The 19,015-nt window shown below is 42.2% G+C and overlaps 2 protein-coding genes across 12 annotated transcripts in view; one reads left to right on the forward strand and one right to left on the reverse strand.

Moving 5' to 3' along the window:
• egfem1 (EGF-like and EMI domain containing 1) overlaps positions 1–3,353 on the forward strand; it is a 35,972-nt gene extending 32,619 nt beyond the window's left edge. For both annotated transcript variants that reach the window (XM_019886074.1, XM_019886075.1), the window contains 3 exons: positions 1,442–1,567; positions 1,645–1,767; positions 2,027–3,353. In XM_019886074.1, coding sequence (XP_019741633.1) covers positions 1,442–1,567; positions 1,645–1,767; positions 2,027–2,100 — 323 coding nt within the window. In that variant the 3' untranslated portion in view covers positions 2,101–3,353. The remainder of the gene's footprint in view (positions 1–1,441; positions 1,568–1,644; positions 1,768–2,026) is intronic.
• Positions 3,354–10,907: 7,554 nt separating this feature from the next.
• mecom (MDS1 and EVI1 complex locus) overlaps positions 10,908–19,015 on the reverse strand; it is a 140,895-nt gene continuing 132,787 nt past the window's right edge. For all 10 annotated transcript variants that reach the window (XM_019886019.1, XM_019886012.1, XM_019886020.1 and 7 more), the window contains 7 exons: positions 17,291–17,457; positions 16,965–17,042; positions 15,252–15,421; positions 13,971–14,115; positions 12,205–12,450; positions 11,942–12,128; positions 10,908–11,553 (listed from right to left, as the gene is read on the reverse strand). In XM_019886019.1, the coding sequence (XP_019741578.1) occupies positions 11,434–11,553; positions 11,942–12,128; positions 12,205–12,450; positions 13,971–14,115; positions 15,252–15,421; positions 16,965–17,042; positions 17,291–17,457 (1,113 nt within the window). In that variant the 3' untranslated portion in view covers positions 10,908–11,433. The remainder of the gene's footprint in view (positions 11,554–11,941; positions 12,129–12,204; positions 12,451–13,970; positions 14,116–15,251; positions 15,422–16,964; positions 17,043–17,290; positions 17,458–19,015) is intronic.

The raw sequence follows: 19,015 nt of genomic DNA on the forward strand, positions 1-19,015 counted from the left end.
TATACTGCATATTGTAAAGTACAGTGTACAAAACAACAGTCACTGCTATTACTACTTATACCCCCCAACCAAAAAAAAAAAAAAAATTCTAAAGAATTCACAATGGCAGCTATCGCGATCGTATCAGTAACATGTCTAAAAATTTAATTGCAAAATTAATAACAAAACAAAAGTGTGTGTGTGTGTGTGTGTGTGTGTGTGTGTGTGTGTGTGTGTGCGCGCGCGCACATGTGTGAAGGTGTGTGCAGTCATCTTACTCTCAAATTCAAATTGATTCAAAATTTTTATCCATCTAAAAATTATTGTAATTTTTTTTTTTTTACTGTGAATAAATACAATTACCAGTATATGGCCACTGGGATTCCCCACTTGTAATGCTGTATGGACAGATGTGAGCATGCATGAAGAGAACAGTTCCAAAATGTCTGTGGGGTTGTTTTTGAGGGGAGACAGACAGGCCTGGAGCAAGGTGGGAGAGCAGATGGATTGGTTATTTGATGACAGACATGTGTTTCCCCGCCGCTTAATGCATTCCTCGACCATCCTGGTGCCCTCCTGCCTGCTTGCAAGGATCTCACACGGCGTGTGAGCATTTAAATGGCCACTTCAGACACGGCAGGAGGGACAGCCAGCATAGAAACATCGTTGACTCGACGTGTGCGTTTGTGTCTGAGGAACAAAATGTGGATTTCATTCCGGTTAACAAAAAAAAAAAACTGTTTAAAAAAGAAACAAAAATTCTTTGTCATGATGATCCATTTGTGGGTACTACTATTACACTGACTACTACTTTTGCACTGTCATGAGTGAAATGTGTTCTGGGACACTTGTCTAGCTCCAATTTGTTGTCACCATCATAAAAGCTTAGTAACAATCTGACTGATGAACTTAAAACAAAAGAATTGTTAACAGTAAGACGTTAAAAAAAAAATGCTCAGTCTTGTTGACAAATGATGAAGTCATGATATGGAGAATCACAGGTGCATTTCATGCTTCTCACTTTTTGGCATTCTTAATTCTTACAAAATTTTAAAAAGTTCAACACTGGTCATAGTAAACCAATAAAAAGTAACAACTGGCATAAGTGATGACGTGCAGGATGATATTTGAAGTCTCGCTGCTTTTGCATGTTCCTTCTGGCTCATATTGTTTGGAACAGGCGTCACAAAACGCTACAAAAGCTAAAGAAAAAGCTAAATGTGCAGAGGGATGTCGCGGTCAGGCGGGATGGTAAGCATGATGCCTTGCATGACAGTATACATGAGAATGGTGGAGGCTCCAAAGTTTCATTTTGTTTTTTGAGGTGAAGTTTTCCAAATAAATTGGTAACATTTTGAATGGACACGTTGACTAACAGCTGCGTATATCTCTGAGCAGGGTCATTCTCTCTGAAGAAATAACGATTGTTTTTGGTTTTTTTTTTTTTTTTTTTGCTTCTCAGGATGTGAAGCTGGCAAGTTTGGCCAGAAGTGTGAAAGGTCATGTGACTGTTCAGGTGGCTCATGTGACCCATCTACCGGACGTTGCCTCTGTCCTCCAGGAAGGACTGGACAGAGGTGTGAAAAAGGTAAATCGACTGATCAAAACAGAGCCGGCATTTAGAAAATAAAGATTTCCTCAATCGTCTTCCCTTGTTGTTCTCAGAGTGCAGTGGGGACCGATTTGGCCCAGACTGCTCTCTGTCTTGCCAGTGTTCCAACGGGGTGCGCTGTGATGGGGTGAATGGACGCTGTCAGTCCCCACTCACCTGGCCGGGCCCCACCTGTGGTGAAGATAAAACACACACACACACACACACGCACACACACACACACACACACACACACACACACACACACACACACACACACACAACATGCCTCCCTGGCTCACTCTGTCTCTTTCGATTGCTGCGTGTTTCTCCTTGACAGTTATTTTAATGTGCACCCAGCGTGGAGTCAGACTTCGGTCTGTCTTCCATTTTACATCCTCAAAGAACATTTGTTTTGAATTTTCGATTTGCGCTGATTTCTTATTTCTCTTTCAGCACCGCTTCACCCAACACGTGGACAGCTGAATTTTTCTGTCCTGAAGGAAGAGCGGGCAGTAAAACCGTATTAACGCCAACATTGAAGCACATGACTTGGCTGGCTCTTGGAAGCTTCACACAGGTAAAGGTGGTCTGGAATCGTGTGACAGAAAGTAGTGTTCCATCACTGAGCCTGGAGTTGAAGACTATCAAGCAAATAACTTGACTCGTGAGCCGGCCTCAGAGTAACACAAACGGTTCCTTTTTAAAGACTCTTTATCCCTTTATAAGGCATTATAGGGGGAAGCGCTTCATGTATGCGTGATCAACGTATAAAGTAATTGAATGAACCCCTTTTTGATTGAGTGATCGTCTTTCAAGAGTGGACCCCTCCTTTCACCCAATCATCTGTAATTGTCTCGCCGCAACCGTGTGCATGTATTAATTCTAGCACAGACAGTATTTACGGAGTTAGGTTTTAGTTCGCATCTGCAGGTGAATAGAAATTTGAAAAAGAAAAGAAGTTAGCTGCAAAAGTTAATTGCCCATATAAAATCACGTTTTTCAAGGTGCGGTATTTCGTATTTTTGTAAAGCTGTTATCTAATTTACCTACAGCGTAATACAGAATACATGTATATTTGTAGAGGTAAATGTCTATACCGTCTCACTATTTGCATATATACATCCATTTGGCTGACTCAATTTCTGTATAGTTGTTCATATAAAACTATTGCATTGTATTTTTGTTTAAAAAAAACAAAAAAAAAACATCTCACCAGTATCCGATTGTCTTTGTTTAATGGATTCGCTTTTTCTTACTATAGAAAACTCTCCTTATACACGCATTGAAATATTTAGGATATCTTTGTTCATTTATTTCGATTGTTTGACTTTCTAAATCAAACTGCGGGCATTATGAATTCACCAAAGGCTTTCTTGTTGCAGTAAACGTGGCAGATGAAAATACTGCAGGCAAAACGTGCATGCGTGGCATTTCTTTGTGATGTGAGAACTGGGTTAGCAGCTGCGAAAGATTGTTTCTGATTGTAAATGACAACATTGACTGGTGTAAATATTTGTTCTGATTCACCTGCAGCATTGACATTGTTTTGCAAAAGAATATTTCAACAAGAAAATGCATTTATGTGTCAGGGGTGCCTTCTACCGCTGTTTTGTTTTTGTTGTTTTTCTACCTACTTACAAGTTGGTGGTGCTATACTGTGTTGGCATGTATTTACTAGATAAAATTGTGTCTTACGATTGTATGTCCTGAGTGAAAGTCTCATTGATGGCTATATGTTGATCAATGAACCCCAAAATAACATTAAAGAAAATTGTGAAGACCTACTTTGAATTATCTCTCAAGCGTGTGCACTGGAACGCAGTGTTGTGTGCAATGGATTTGCGTGAAAAGAGAGATACGACATTTTTCAAGTGCACTGGAGCATTTCCTTAACCGTCGGCCAAAGGTGGTTGCGGTCTAGCAGAGGCGGGCAGGTGCCTGTGCCGAATGTGCACGGATCCCAGCATCCCCAGGGTGACTGATGGGCGAACAACCCAGCAGCGGCAAATGGAAATCACCACGCATCCTCCCCTCTGGTGTCGGTGATGGATGGACGGGGGGGCTGCTCCAGCTCAGCCAGTGTTGTGACAGGCTGCAAATGTACCCCAATAATGTTTATCGGTGAAGCCTTCATCTTCAGATGACACACACCTGTTTCCAGTCAAACAGGCCCAGAAAGGCCATCCATCCTACAAACTCCGGGTGGGAACTGTATCCCTATATATGAGACCTCCGTATTGCATGGCTATCGAAAGTAACCTTTAAAAATGCCGTATACTGTACAGTTATGTGGATCTCTGTATAGATAGTGTAGGTCTAAATGTTTAATACAGAACTCCAGATGTGATTAAAAAGTAGATTTCCAGCAAGATTTTGAGAATTTTCACAAACTTTGGCCATCTATAATTTAGAATTACAGACATTTCACGCAGAATACTGCGGACTCAATATTAGTTGGAAATCTGACATTATTGTAAATGTAGTCAAGACGAGTGAGTCAATGCACAAGTTCTTCACACATTGTGAGGGTTTAAGATACTGTAGTTTGGGTAAAAGTTTCATCTTCAGGGCCAATCACTAAAACCTCAGTTTTGTCCTGATTGAGCTGTCGGAATTTGATGACTTAATATAAATACAAGGTTATTACCTTGTATTTGTGTGTCAGTTGCCCTGTGTTTTCAGGATACACAGCAATATACAACTGTGTCTCATCAGCATAGCTGTGGAAGCTGACGCCGCGCCACTTGATGACATCCCCAAGAGGAAGCATGTAAAGATTAAAAAGTATTGGGCCTAAAATCGAGCCCTGAGGAACCCCACATTTCATTTCATGGACTCTGGAGGAACAAGTTTCCAAAATTCAAAATGGACCAGGTTTTTAAGTCTGTTTCATAAAATGTGGTGATCTACTGTGTCAAATGCAGTGCTTAAATCCAGTAACACCAATACTGTTAGTTTTTTCATGCTTGCATTACGCCTGGCATAATTTAAAATCCTTAAAAGAGCTGTCTCTGTACTACGGTTCATCCTAAAACCAGACTGGTATTTCTAGAAAATATTATTTGTATGTAAAAACAAATATTTAATTGGAGAAAAACTAGTTTCTCTAAAATCTTACTTAAAAATGGTAAATTGGATACAGGTCTGTAATTATTAAAAACGCTGGGGTCCAAGCTGCTCTTCTTGAGAAGAGGCTTTGAAAGGCGACAAGGAATACACCCGTCTAAAGAGAGCAATTGATGATATTCAAAATCGGTTCCTCAAAGAATCCATAAAATGTCTTTAAAAGTGATGTGGGGATTGGATCTAAAAGGCAGGTTGTTGGATTTACCTTGGGAGAAAACTCGACTAAGTGTCCTTGCATCAACCAGGGCAAAACTCCCCAGTGTTTCCTCCGCTAAAAGTAACTTCAAATTGATATGATGTCATAGATGATTCCTGGGAAAAGGTCCTTCCATCAACAAAACTAGTGATGGTCTTAGACTTTTCACAAAGTACTGTACATCTAACAATGCTCAGCCTCTAAATAGAAGTTTCACTTCACGTTTCCTTTTCATCATCCCAAAATGTTACGCATATTAAAACAACCAAGTAAAGTAATTGTGCTTAAGGTCATTTATAAATGGTTCAGTGTTATAAGTAGTCTGCTATCTGGGGTGGGGGGTGGGGGTAGGGTGCAGGGGGGGTGTGCAGGAAACAGATTAAATAGCCTGGAAAAGGTAAGATCAGATCATGGGTACTTTTTCGTTGTAATTAGGCATGCGCCACTTTTTGCTTGGAGATTCTATCACTTTTACAGCCTTCGCCTCACGTCCCAGTGATCATTTCTAACCTCTGCGTTGAACCAGATATCCCAAAGCAGCGGAATGTTTAAGCTCGAGCTGACAGTGCCGAGGGCCGAGATAAAAAGAATGAGGGTGATCATGTGCCATTAGTTTGGTTGCTGCCAAGAAAAATAAGTATTAAAAAAAAAAAATCGATGTCAAGATGGCAAATAAGATGTGTATCAAACAGTCTCCCACACTCGGTGATTATGTAAATGTGTGTGTGCGTGTGTGGTAAAGCCAACTTTTTCAAAAGATATCCTTGTTCATGTTTTTGAAACGTACACTGTCATCCAAAACTTTTGGCATCACCCTGAGAAAACACTCTGTTGTATATATAAAATATCGTTCAAGTTTGGGGTGGGGGTCACTTGCAAAAGACAATTGATTTTAACGAAATGCAGCTGTTTTGTTTTGTTGATGATTTTACCACATCAACAACGTATAGAATGTATTTCCAATTTATTTTAGAGTTTATCTTTTCAGGGGGTGGACAAAACGATCCGAAAAACTATAAGGAAAACCCTGAAGCTTTGAACAGTGGTAAAGAACCATCGTAAAGTAGTAAAGCTTTTCATTACATGATCATCAGTATTTGTTTAATGTATTTATTTTCGCAAGTGCTTTTCATTCAAAAATGGGGACATTTGACCCTGAACTTTCAATGTATGTCAATAAGATTCACATGCGTGTACAAAAATACATTTAAGGAATACACCCGCCATATTAGTGTTGTCATCAATTGTACCCCATGAGCATTTATTTCGATATTGATTAAGTTTTGAGATCAAGGGAATTTTGCGACACAATACAGTAATATGTCAAAGTATATATTTTAAAAATGTTCACATTTCTGAAAATACGTTCAAAATTATCATATCCAATTTTTTAAATAGACTGTGGATGAGCATTTGTAGCAGGCTCCTTTAGAATAGTGCCAAATATGAAATTTCCCTTAAATGTGTCAAACAAGATCAGGGATTTGCAAACAATGAAACTAAATGATCACGCAAATGGAATCAAACAAGCGGCAACAGACCACAAAAAAGCCGGATCTGCTTTGATGCCTTGGTAACTTATCACACGAGTGAGACAGATGGGACTTGAAAAAACAGGCACGTTTTTTTTATGGTGCTTGTGAATGTGGTGATGTGACACTGCCCTTTCAAAACTTGAGAAGCAAAAATTAAAAATTTAACACTTAAAAAAACAAAAAATTCTCATTTCATGAAATGGACATGATAAAAAAATTTGGGAAGCAAGCGACGACCAGCAAAGCGAGAAACAAACATTTTTTTAGCTGTGCACCGGTTTGTGCTGCATACATACATTCCCACACCGCCTCAAAACCTGAAAGTGCTCAGATGCACACATTGGACAGCGGTGGCTGCAATTCCGGGCCAAACCGAAATGCCTAAGCAATGCAAATGCTAATGACAGCGAGACTGAAGAAAACGGACCCAAACAGGTGAAAAATCATTGAAATTTTGACCCAAGTAGTTGTTCAGTAAAATAAGTCCCTTGTAATTGAATGTATGTCACGTCTAATTGAAATTATTTCAAATGGCAACTTAAGCTAACCTACTTTCTATTAGGAACAGCCAGGGATATTTAAGGAGACGATAAGCAGAGAATTCAGGCCACGCCCATCCTCGCCACCCGCTCCAAAACAGTTTCCCCTGGGGTCTGAGTCAGCATGTTTGCCAAGTCAATCAGTGTGAGAGCTGCCAGCTACAGTAGCATCGCTCTCTGGGGATCATGATGTATGTTTCAGTTACATGCCGTGCAGAGATGATTGCCTGGGCCAACGGCATAGGATAGAAAGGATGTAGAAAAAAAACAAAAAAAGGATGGGGCTTGTTCAGGATCTGTGCTGAGGCCTGCGTGATGGATTTGGAGATGGGGTTCTGCCAGATGCCCTATTAGCTGAGTGGCTTCAAGCCCCGGGAAGGGCTGCCCACATTGTGCCCACCTGTCTGGAAGCATACATTCTATCGGCATAGCATGTTTAGGATCATGACTAATAATAATTACACATGGCCCTCCCACTCTGGCATTTATGAGAAGTTGTCACTTTACTCCCACATTCCAAAAACATGCATGGCAGGTCAATGGAACACTCAAAATGTCTCACTCCTCTTTTAGGTTCTGACAGAGCCGAATAATGTTTTAGGATTCCAAAAATGCAGGCTCAGACAAAATGAGATTACAAAAATATTTATGAAAGAAAATCACACCGACAAGTTATGAAATGAGATTGCTGGTCCCAAGGTGCCAGGAAAAAACAATGCATGAAACCAAAAGCGTTCTCAAAGGCAAGGTTCAATAGAACACCGAAAATACTCAAACAAAACACCCAAAAGTCCAACAACACAAAAACAAAAAGCAATAACAGAAACACAAAAATACTTGCAAACAAGGATCTATGAACAATATAACAGCATCTATGAATGGTACCTAGAGGTCTTATTTAAAAAAAAAAAAAAAAATCACACTTGAAATACAACAGCAAGCAAGGTCAAGAATCTGACAAAGCATAGCACAACTCGGGGTCCTTAAATACACAGCCTAGCTTGATGGGGAAACGAGGCACAGGTGCACCTGCTGGAGCTGGAACACAATCAAGACAAAACACGACACCTGAGGTGTGAGTGTGAGCGCGGATGGTTGTTCGTCTATGTGTGCCATGCTATTGGCTGGCAATCAGTTCAGGGTGTCCCCCGCCTACTGCCCGAAGACAGCTTGGCAAATCTCCAGCACTCCCCACGACCCTTGTGAGGATGAGAAAATGGATGGATGGATGTTACTTTATAATGCCAACAAGTCATGCCAGTGAAACAAGGCTGATATGTGTTCATCAACACAAACAGTGAAAGATTTGTGAAATATTTGGCAATTAGAATGCATTCAAATCTTTTCAGCAGGTCATGACTTATAACAACAACAACAACATAAATAAGTACATTTTCCTTTGTAAATGAAAAACACTTCTTTCGCGCATCACACTGCTGTGCTCACACAAAGTTGTTACACATGATGATGTGACACACATTGCTATGAATTCATGACAGTTTAGTGCCCACATTTAAGTGAAGGTTTAATGCAATTTTACACTTTTAAACCATACTGGTCACACTGAAATTATGGGATGCATATATGCTCTATATTTGCTATATTTGTTTGAAGCTAAATAAACAGCATCTGAATTACACATCCCCCAACAAAAAAAAAACAATTTAGAATTGTTACAGTAACTTAATGCCACTTGGGGGCAGTAGACATTAAATGTCAATTTGTATAATCTATAAGCAAGGCAAAATAAATAAATAAATAAATAAATACATACATATATTTTTGTGCAGTGCTTATACGTAGATATACAAGTTGACATTTAATGTCTAAATTGAACCCATGGTTTCACATAAACAGGCTGTATGTAGTCAACGCTAGCACAGGTGGCAAAAGTCCCACTCAGGACCATTGTCACGGCCACTCCATGATGAAGTTGCCTTGCACCATCACTGCAACTGACCTCATCAAAGCTGTGCGACCCACACCGACCTCATCAACAATGCCTGACCCCCCACGACCTCATCAAAGGTGGACGCCCCGTGGAAACCTGAAGGGTGACGACAGCCCCGAAGAAAACTCACCACCCATCGGGGTAACAAAAGCACTGTAAATGCGGCGCGTCAAAGCCAGGCAGTCATCGACATCGTCATGCTCAATTCACCCAAGCCCGCAATCCCCCTTCGCGAGTTGCCCTGTGGACAATGGAGCTGTTAAGACCTCCAAACCCTCACAGCCACAATGTCCGCCCACGTCGGCTGGCAGCAGTGACAGAAAAGGGGTTGCAGGACGGGGAGAACTGCTGCACTGGATGGGACTCTTATTGAGCGTTTGAGCGATGAGCCAGGTCATCACATCTACCCACCTCATCCATCATGCCTCACAAACAGACACAAATGAAGAGGACACATTCCTGCCTCCGCTCCCACTACCACATTCAAGCCCGCTCTGGCCTTCTGTCCCCTCTATGGAAGCCAATGCCCGAGGATGAAAATAAAGAAATAAATACATGAAAAAGGAGCAGAGTTCAGGCTCTGGCTTGCTTTCGGAGGCCATGGGAGTGCCAGAATAAAATGCCAGGTGGTTCTCTGACCCATATGTGGAAAACCGTGTTGGTGCCGTAATTATGGGCACGGGAAGGGGGTTTATATGGGGTACCGTGAGGGAGGTTCCAAATGAACGAGTGAGTAAAACGTCTGTGGAAGAATAAAGAGCGGAAGGAAGACATGTCAATCCACATTGTAGTCCTTTATTTAGTTGTTCCTCCCACATTATTTGAATTGAAATGCGTAACAGTTACATTGTAAAAAGCATTAAAATAAAAGTACCACAACTTGCTGATTACTTTTTTAAAATTGATTACAAACAAAGACAAAACCAAAAATGTGGTCCCACAAAATGGGAGAATACATAAGAGAAATCTGTTTTATTTATTTATTTTTTTAAAGTTTGGCACAAGGGTTTAACATGAACTGAACGCCACACAAGCTTGCAGACAACTGTAGAAAATTTCAACACAAATCTTAGCCGACCAACCATGCGCATATGAACAAATGATACCCGGCTTGTTTTGTCTTTTAATGATTTCCTTCTATATACAGTTTTTTTTCTTGTTTTCTTTTCTTTTTTTTTTTTAAACAATTTAATCATTAATTGTCATTAAAAAAAACTAATCTATTCGTCAACCAGTTTCATCAAAAGAATTAGGAGTGAGTTGTATGTTTAATACTATCTGGCACTCAAATGGAATCTACATACCCCAATGAAGGCCCGGAGTGGAGTCTGCCATTGTTGCCCAGGCTCGGAGCAGTGCTATTCAGTAAACAAACTACAGTTTGCCAACAAATAAATACAATTATCAACATACGACAACATACAACAACACCAACAACACTAACAACATCAACAAAAAAAAAAAAAAGAATGAAAAAAAAAGAAATCATGATTGTCTAAAATGAATGAAGGTCAAGAATGAGTAGTTAACAACTAGCGTTCAGGCTATTTAGTGGTATTGTTGGCTGACTAGGATGAAATCAATGGTGTGGAAAAAGATAAATGCCCTTTAGAGAACAACATTTAACTTCAGCGCTGGCTACTTATTTCAGTTTAAAAAACAAAAACAAAACGTGTTTTCTTTTCATCCACTAAAATGCCAATCTATTACTACAGCGCTGGCTACTTATCTCAGTTAAAAAAAAAACCAAATCGTGTTTTCTTTTCATCCACTAAAATGCCAATCTATTCCTAACCTTTCACAGATAGTGCAGATGGGCGGGATGGAAGGCAGGAGAGAATAGATGATTGTGCAGACACACCGTGAATACAGATGGGGAACTGGTTTGATTTAGCATTACTAACAGGTACTTCTTTTAGAACTTCTATGACCAAGGTTGTTACCACCCTTCATTACATCAAGTGCATTTTTTTTTCAATTTTATTTTTTCAAAGTAACACGTGGACCCCGGGGATTTGAATTGCAATACAGTTTGAATATACATGATGTCATTCGAGACAGTGTTTTTGTTACAGTGATACATACTTTGCCTTTGAGACACAAGCGACGACATATATTCACCCGACTTTGTGTGAACTGGGCAGTGAACGCAGTCTATCCAAGATACATCAGCACATCTTCCATGTCCACCCAGCTGCCTTTGGTGTGCAAATGAAGAGAATAAATATGACTATTATTACTTTAGATTTATTATTTCCACCACAATCGCGTCATCCTGGTTAGGTGCCATACAAGGAAATCCATTTTTAAGGTCTCAGAGGGATATTTTTCTCTTTTGAAGTTGAGGTTTTCTGGGCTGGGGTCTGCAAGGACCCTGCTTTTGTACAAGGCGCTGCACTCAGCAGTCAGAAGGGCCCTGATTCTGCTTTGCAGACAGGAAGAATGCCCGGCAATGGGTTCCCAATTCCATGAGTCAGGGGTTGGGGGATGTAAAAGGTGAAAAGCAGGTGTCATCATACATGGGCGCTGGACTCAGCAGCGGCCCGAGCCAGACTGTGCCACATGGAGGCCGGCGTGTGGGTGGCGGGGTGGAGAGAGTCCTTTTCAGCCAGAGACAACATCATGGCGTATGCCTGGCGAAGGACAGAGATGAGCAGGTCATTGAGTGGCCGGACACAACACACACAATTTTGAAAGACAGCGATGATTAGTTACTCATTGACATATCTTGAAAGATATTTGGAAATATGCAGAGGTGGGCCTTCTGTCAGTACCGGGATCAAAGTTCAAAGTGCCGGACCGGTTCTCCTGGAGTCGTTCGAATTTTAAACTGATGCGTGAATAAATAATAGAATAAAATGCTTCCTAGTCAGCGCTTATTACGTATGCCGCATCTTCGACCTTAGTGTGCTGCCTAACTTTGGGTCCGATTCCTCAGCCTGCTACCACACAGGAAGGCCCGAGCCGGAATTGAACCCTGCACCTGTGCAAGGTGAGGCGTTCCTTCCAAAATGCTGTTACCTGTGACTTTGATTTCCGAAAAAGGGGCTGTTTGACTGCGTCATCCAGCGAGGCAGAGGCAAATGATTGGTCATCTTCATCACCTTCCCCATCGCTCATCTCACTCTCTTCAAGCTTGTGGATGTCTGGAAAGTGACGGATCTGATCCAATGCGGAGTAGCCACTCGGCTCTTCCTCGTCCTTATACCTGAAAACCACCCCGAAATATCTTCATGTCAAACATTGAAATTAAAAAACAGACACCGTTACACTATTAGCGTTACCTCATCGGAGAGATTTTACAGTTCTGGCTCGATTCATTTGTCCGACTGAAGTCCATTCCATCTTGTATGATGTCATCACTAATGTCGCTATTGGGCATCTCCTCTTGGGATTTATGCAGGGTGTTGCTGGGCTCTTCCCCATATTCATCAGCAGCAAGCTCCTCTGCTTCCTCGTCTTCCAAGTCATGTGACCCACGGCTGGCCATCTGGAGAGTTTTTTCTTCTTCAAATGCGTTGCCATTGACACTGTAGAGCAAGAATATAACACATTTATATGAATTATTTTTATGCCATATAATTTTTTTTTTGTGTGTATGTTTTTGAAATGTTCTTGCAACATTCCTCTGCTTCCATATGTAAAAAAGCACGATGGCTAGTGGCCTACTGGACAAAGCAGCGAAGCAGGACATGGCAGCTGGGACAGAGCAAAGCCGGAATCTCATTCGTCATTGAGGCTGCAGGGCCCCTCTGGGCACAGCAGCACCAACTTCATCATTGCAGCACTTAACCGGAGTGCTTAGTCTCTCTTCTTGTTTATCTTCACTACTATCTAGTAATCATCTAATAGGCAAAATATTTAGCTGACAGCCCCATTTGGAAGTTGAATTATGAATGCACTGCCAAGCGGTCCATTCTGCTCTGCTTGTGGAGGGAAAGAGAACCAGCTATACAAACTGCCAGAGTCTTAATTTTTCCTTCTCAGTGCCACAGGAAACCGCCATTTGCTAAATCACCCGGAACCATATTCAGACTGATTCACTAATTACACTCAGGGATGTCTTTCTGCAGATACATTAAAAAAAAAACAACTAAAAAAAACCTTGCACAAAGAGAGCTCAGAGAAAGAGAAATGCAGATCGGAAAGTAACACGTCATCACATAATTACTGTGCGTGTATCCGATACCTGACTTGATGGCAATGCAGTTAAGTGTGTGCAGACATAAAAGATATGTATCATCCTTTGTTCTTTATCAGACGTCGTTACCGCTTTGTGTTTTACATCAATCTTGAACCGGGACGGCGTAAGCTTGGGCCTGAAACGGTGGTATTTGTGTCGTATTGAGCTCACACGGCTCTGAATAGTGACTCCTGAAGAGCCAGCGAGAGCTCTGTGATTAAGCAAACAGATTCGCTAATTATGCTTTCAAACGTGGTAATTTGCTGGGGATAAAGTATCTATCAGAAGCAGTCAGAAGCGCACCATTTTGAAAGGAAACACAGGCCGACCTTGTGACCCCACCCCCTCTACCCTCTTCCTGTCGGCAGACATGTTGGTTCCAGATGTGGCGGGCTAACTGCTTCGCTCCCCCTTTGGGCTTCTCTTCCCGTCCTCCCGAGGCTCCTGCGCCTGCTCCTGCTCATGGAGGCCCAATCATCGAGCAGTCTACGAGATCTCTATCTGGCCGTACAATCGAGACTGCGATCACACCGACGGGAGGCGCGTGAAAACAAACTCTTGAGAGCCGAGCAGATTGCACAACCGTTATCTGACCTGATCGCAGCTCCAAGAATGTATTTGCATAATGCACAGACGGACTTGCATGCACAGGGACATCACCTGATTTAATGCATGAAAGAGCTGTGATGTCCTTAAATGTTGACACACATGATTGCACTCTCAACAGTACGCAATTACTAAGATGGGCTGGAGTGATAGTAAAATCCAAGTCTAAGACAGACAAACCGCTGGAGAACAATTTTCTGTCTTCAAGCCCTTACGTCCAGAAAAAAAATAGTAGTTCAGAAAATGGAGATGTTTATCTACCCTTCTTCAGAGGGGTCCGGCGATGTTTGGCTTTGGCCCGTGTTGCCGATGAAATTTCTTATTTCATTGAAGTAAGAGTCTTCTTTGTCGTCCAATATGGCGCTGCTACCGTCGAGTTCCGACTGCGGCGAAGACATTGCGGTGCCTGTGCAAAGAAACAAGGGAGAAACATGTTTTTCTCAGTGTCATTATTTTCTGGTACGGTTTGGAGGTTAATGCATGAGTCACGATGACACTCTTCAACCCAAATTACCATGCAGCTCCTTGAACATTATTTCTCGGGACAAACTGTTCCTGTTGACCACGGCTGTGAAACTCAATTTATGTGGGTGTTGCTGGAAAGTCTGGGAGTGTTTGAGCCGCATCAAGTATTCTACAAAAAAGGGGTTCTCTAATCTCCTCGGTACTTGGCGTACTCCTCAGCATGTCTACTTGAGTCACGATGTTTGATTTCTTGAGCGGCAACAACTTTCACTGTGCATTAAGACGTATTGGGAAGCCTTGCCAAAAAAACCAAAGAAACATTATGTGCCCTATTTTGCTAGAAATTGGCTGTTCTCGTCACCAACCTCTCTCTTCATAGCAGATATAAAAAAAATACACGAATGGACCTTGGTGACAGGATATCTTCCTTCCACTTGGAATTTCGTCATAAGCGGTCATGAGCCTGAGCTATGGTAGCTCATAAGTGCGATGGTACGGCGAAAAGTGGCCCCCGGGCCGTGAGTATGGGACCATGGCTGTCGGACATAAACTAAACACATAACAGTGTGTGACTGATGAGTGACTTCAATGTCACAGATTTAGACTCGGCATACACCAGACATCAGAAAGCTGCACAATGTAATGCTATGCAATAGAGCTGTTAAGATATCTGAAGAGGTTTTTCATTTTAGGTCAGAAATTTGCAATGTATGTACAGTACTGAGCATTTTTGTCACCTTTCAGTATGTCAATTAATGTGTGTGTGTGTGTGTGTGTGTGTGTGTGTGTGTGTGTGTGTGTGTGTGTGTGTGTGTGTGTGTGATTCTGATCAGTCAGAGACATTGAGCCCATCACAGATATGATAGTGTTATGTTATAGGTTATATGTTAATGATAAAATTAGCTCATTTCATAAATATGTTGTGCTCTTGTTGAGTTTGATGGCAGATTTACTGGAATTATTTCATTTTTCGTCTTTTAAGATTATTTCGCAGTGTGGGGGTGAATCGTGTAGGGATTCTTTCGGAGCATTCAAGCTCTCATTTGGAATAACAGATGAGGCCTCTCTGCTCCTTACCGGACAGGTTACCATTCTCGTGCTTCTTGAGGTGACGATCCAGGTTGGTTTGCTGACCAAAGCATCGATCACACAAGTGGCACTTAAAGGGCTTCTCCTTGTTGTGGATGTTGCGAATATGCCGTTGCAGGTTGGAAGAGATGCTGAAGGAGCGGTCGCAGTATTTACATCTGCAGAGAGAGAGAGAGAGAAAAAAAAAGCGTGTTAAGGACAAAACAAACACCAACCAAAAACATGACTTTGGAACTCTAGGTTTGTGTTGCAGCAATCATCTCTGATACAGAACCCACACACACACACACATACTCACACACACACACAGTCCGAGCAATTCCACAGATCCAGACATGATGGAGGAGCTTGTTGAAGGTGAAACAGAATTGCCTCTTATCTCCAGCCAGCTCAATAAAATTGCATTCTTCTCTCACTCAATAAGCACGCAACAGATTGTGTTCTATCCCAGCAAAATTAGCCGCCCTTGCCAAGTTTCTTCATGCAAAATTATACCAGAAGATTAGATCTTTTCTTCGGCTGGAATTAGTTCGCTGGATTGGCTCTCCCACAGGACTCCCCTGGTTATCAACATAACAAATGAGCATAAACAGCGGTCATCTTTAATGGCATGCCAGTGTGTGGAGTGGAGGCTATCAGGCTGGGGCAGTAGAGACCTCGCTCCCCTGTTGTGAAAAGGCCTCCTGCAAGCGTCGGGGCAACATTCCATCTCAGTAACTACAAAGCTGCCTTCTGGCGAGGGATTACTCATGATTTTAACAAGGTAAAGGTACTTGTATAAACAACAAATTAGTTTCATTGTTGGTTTTTCAGCAAGTGTAAATGCTAACGTAGTAGAGAGGGTGAATGTAAATATTTGGAGCATGATATGTCGGAAAGACAAGAATATGGATTTATGACTTATTGATTTATTGAAAAATCTCTCCGAAGATCACAATATTTGCCTCCTTCTTTTGCTCTTGGAAAATGTTGTCGCCTGGGTGACAGCACAGCATTTTTCAAGAGACAAATTATTTAGCAGTATCACAATTACTCCAGGGCGGCCCGGTGATCAAGAGGTTAGCGCGTCGACCTCACAGTGCAGAGGTATTCGATTCCAACTCTGGCCTCCCTGTGTGGAGTTCGCATGTTCTCCCAGGGCCTGCGTGGGTTTTCTCCGGGTACTCCGGTTTCCTCCCACATTCCCAAAAACATGCATGGCAGGCTGATTGAACACTCCGAATTGTCCCTTGGTGTGAGTGTGAGTGCGAATGGTTGTTAGTTTCTGTGTGCCCTGCGATTGGCTGGCAACCGGTTCAGAGTGTCCCCTGCCTATTACCCGAAGAGAGCTGGGATAGGCTCCAGCACGCCCCGTGACCCTTGTGAGGATTAAGCGGATCGGAAAATGGATGTCATTGCCTACTACTCATTCACACAATGGCGAGAGATATTGTTTTCACTGCCATTTTGTTTTCTTTCAGGACTACCCCAAAAAGTGACTTCCATGAAATACTGGGCTGGCGTGGCATATCTGCAAGGACCTGGGAAATTTGGGAAGGATCAAAGATCCAAGCACCAAAATGACTACACTTTCTACAGTTACGGTCTCCTTTCATTGACACCAAGGACAGCAGTGAGCAGCTAGATCCGGAGCTTGAGTGGCATCAAACACCAAACAAATAATAATGACTGTAAATGAAATCACAAAAGTGTCTTCCTTACCTATAAGGTTGCTCCCCTGTGTGAGTCCGAAGGTGGCGCGTCAAGTTGGCAGAACGTGGGAAGATTTTACCACAATATCTATTCAACATAAGAGAAAATAATACAGAAACCCTCTGTAAATCAAATGTAAATGTCAATCAAAATATGGTACAGGCTACGTTTTTGATTTCCACAGTATTTGAAATGGAATAATCCTTTGCTTAGTTGGTCTCTTTTAAGGGTGAATAAGAATCAGCAAAACTTCACCGTTTCTTCATGAGAGTAAACCTCCTGAATCTAGTCAAATAAGTATTGATAATCAATGCTGCAGTGCGTGTTGTGGTTACCTGCATGTATAGCGCTCCTTGCCTTTGCGGAGCAGCGTCTCCGGAAGCGCTGAAGGTGGAGCCCTGAAGTCAAACATGGAGGGGACAGAGCGCAGCAGATCGCCCGAGTCTGGCTTCAAGGAGCCAAAAGTTTCCAACTTCTCAGCCATGTTCTCAATAGCTGACATCTGAAGGAAAGCAACAGGAAGACGAGACCGGATCATTGTACAACTAAAAACTCCAGGAAATGCCATTCTGCTGGAATTTCATGTTCATGAACGGACTAAAGAGTCTGGCATTGATTTGATCAGGGTCTGAAAATTTCTCAGCAAAGAGTAACAAGATTTTCTTTGTTTCAGTATCCGGCAAATGATGATCAAAATGTTGCGATTAAAAAGTAATAAAAAAAATTGGGCAACACCGAATGTGCAAGGTTTGTATATCCTACATTTGAAATAGGCACAATGAGAATTTGAGCCTCAATTTCATAGCCCACATTTACATTCCTGACATGCTCTGAGAAAGTTTTGAGTTTGTTCACACAACTCTCCCTTTCTCTCTCTCTCTCTCAGACAGACAACACCTCAACAGACAGACTCAGACACAAGGAAAGAATTAACGACTGGAGCCAATCTGCTAATGAAGTTGACCGGTTGGTTGCTTTCATCAGATATCCTCGGAAAAATTATGCCTTCTTGCCTACTCAGTATGTGGATATATGGATATAAGAAACTATTTCATGGTGGTTATAGTTGATTAATTGCCACCTGTGTGTGTGAAAATAGATGTCTGTGTGTGAGCGAGAAGAATGTATTTGTAATGCATGTGAGGGAGCAGAGTGTGTGCGTGCTTACCGAAACGAGTGTTGCCCGCGAGTTTGATTCTACGTGCCAAGTGTGTATCTGCGTGTTGTCAGATCCATGTCGGGTGTGTGTTTGTGTTTGTGTGTGGAGTGATTCATGTCCACTGCTGGGCAGTAAACCATTCCGTGCACAATGCGGGCAGACAGCACATTCGTCAATATGAAAGATGTTGACATTGCTGATCAAGGGCCAGACATGGGTAATAATGATATCGCTGTGCTGAAAGGGGCGGAGTGGGGGAGGGGCAGAGCTGCAAGGGGGGCGAAGGGGGCGACAGAGGGGTGGTGGTCCCAGTAGAGCACTGGGCCTGACAGGCCATCCCACGCACACACATGCGCACACTCTCGCATGCTCGCGCACACATCCCGCTTGCACATGAAATGCATGCACACGCGCACACTTTTTTTTTTTTTTTTTCTTCTTTTCCAATGGGGCCACAAAAATTTGCATTGTTTTACGCGTATTGAATTTTCAGCTTGTTCTTATTTCATCAAGGCAACAAATCAGCGGTGATTCGGGTCCTCTACGGGAGCACCGCTTCGACTCTGACATTCCATCTCCTGTTTTCAGCCCCTGTTACACTCAGGCTTCACGCCAAGATGGAGTAAATGGCGAGCAGAGAGGTGAAGAGGTTCTGAGAGGAAGCACGATGAAGGACAAGATGATAGGAGGGATAGAAAAAAAAATAAAATGATAGAAAGACGAAAAGAAAGACTATCGTTTGAGAGAAACTCATGGATGACCGTGCGTAGAGACGTGTTGAAAGCAAGTGACGGCTGAGTACAAAATTCCCGATGCAGTCGACATTCTCAATGTGGGAGGATGCGGATTGTCAAGTTTGGTAGATTTTGATTCGAACCGTTATTGTAATTGTAGTTTGCAA

Source organism: Hippocampus comes, unplaced genomic scaffold (genome assembly GCF_001891065.2).
Source record: "Hippocampus comes isolate QL1 unplaced genomic scaffold, H_comes_QL1_v1.1 scaffold29, whole genome shotgun sequence".
In the NCBI taxonomy this organism is placed as follows: domain Eukaryota; kingdom Metazoa; phylum Chordata; class Actinopteri; order Syngnathiformes; family Syngnathidae; genus Hippocampus; species Hippocampus comes.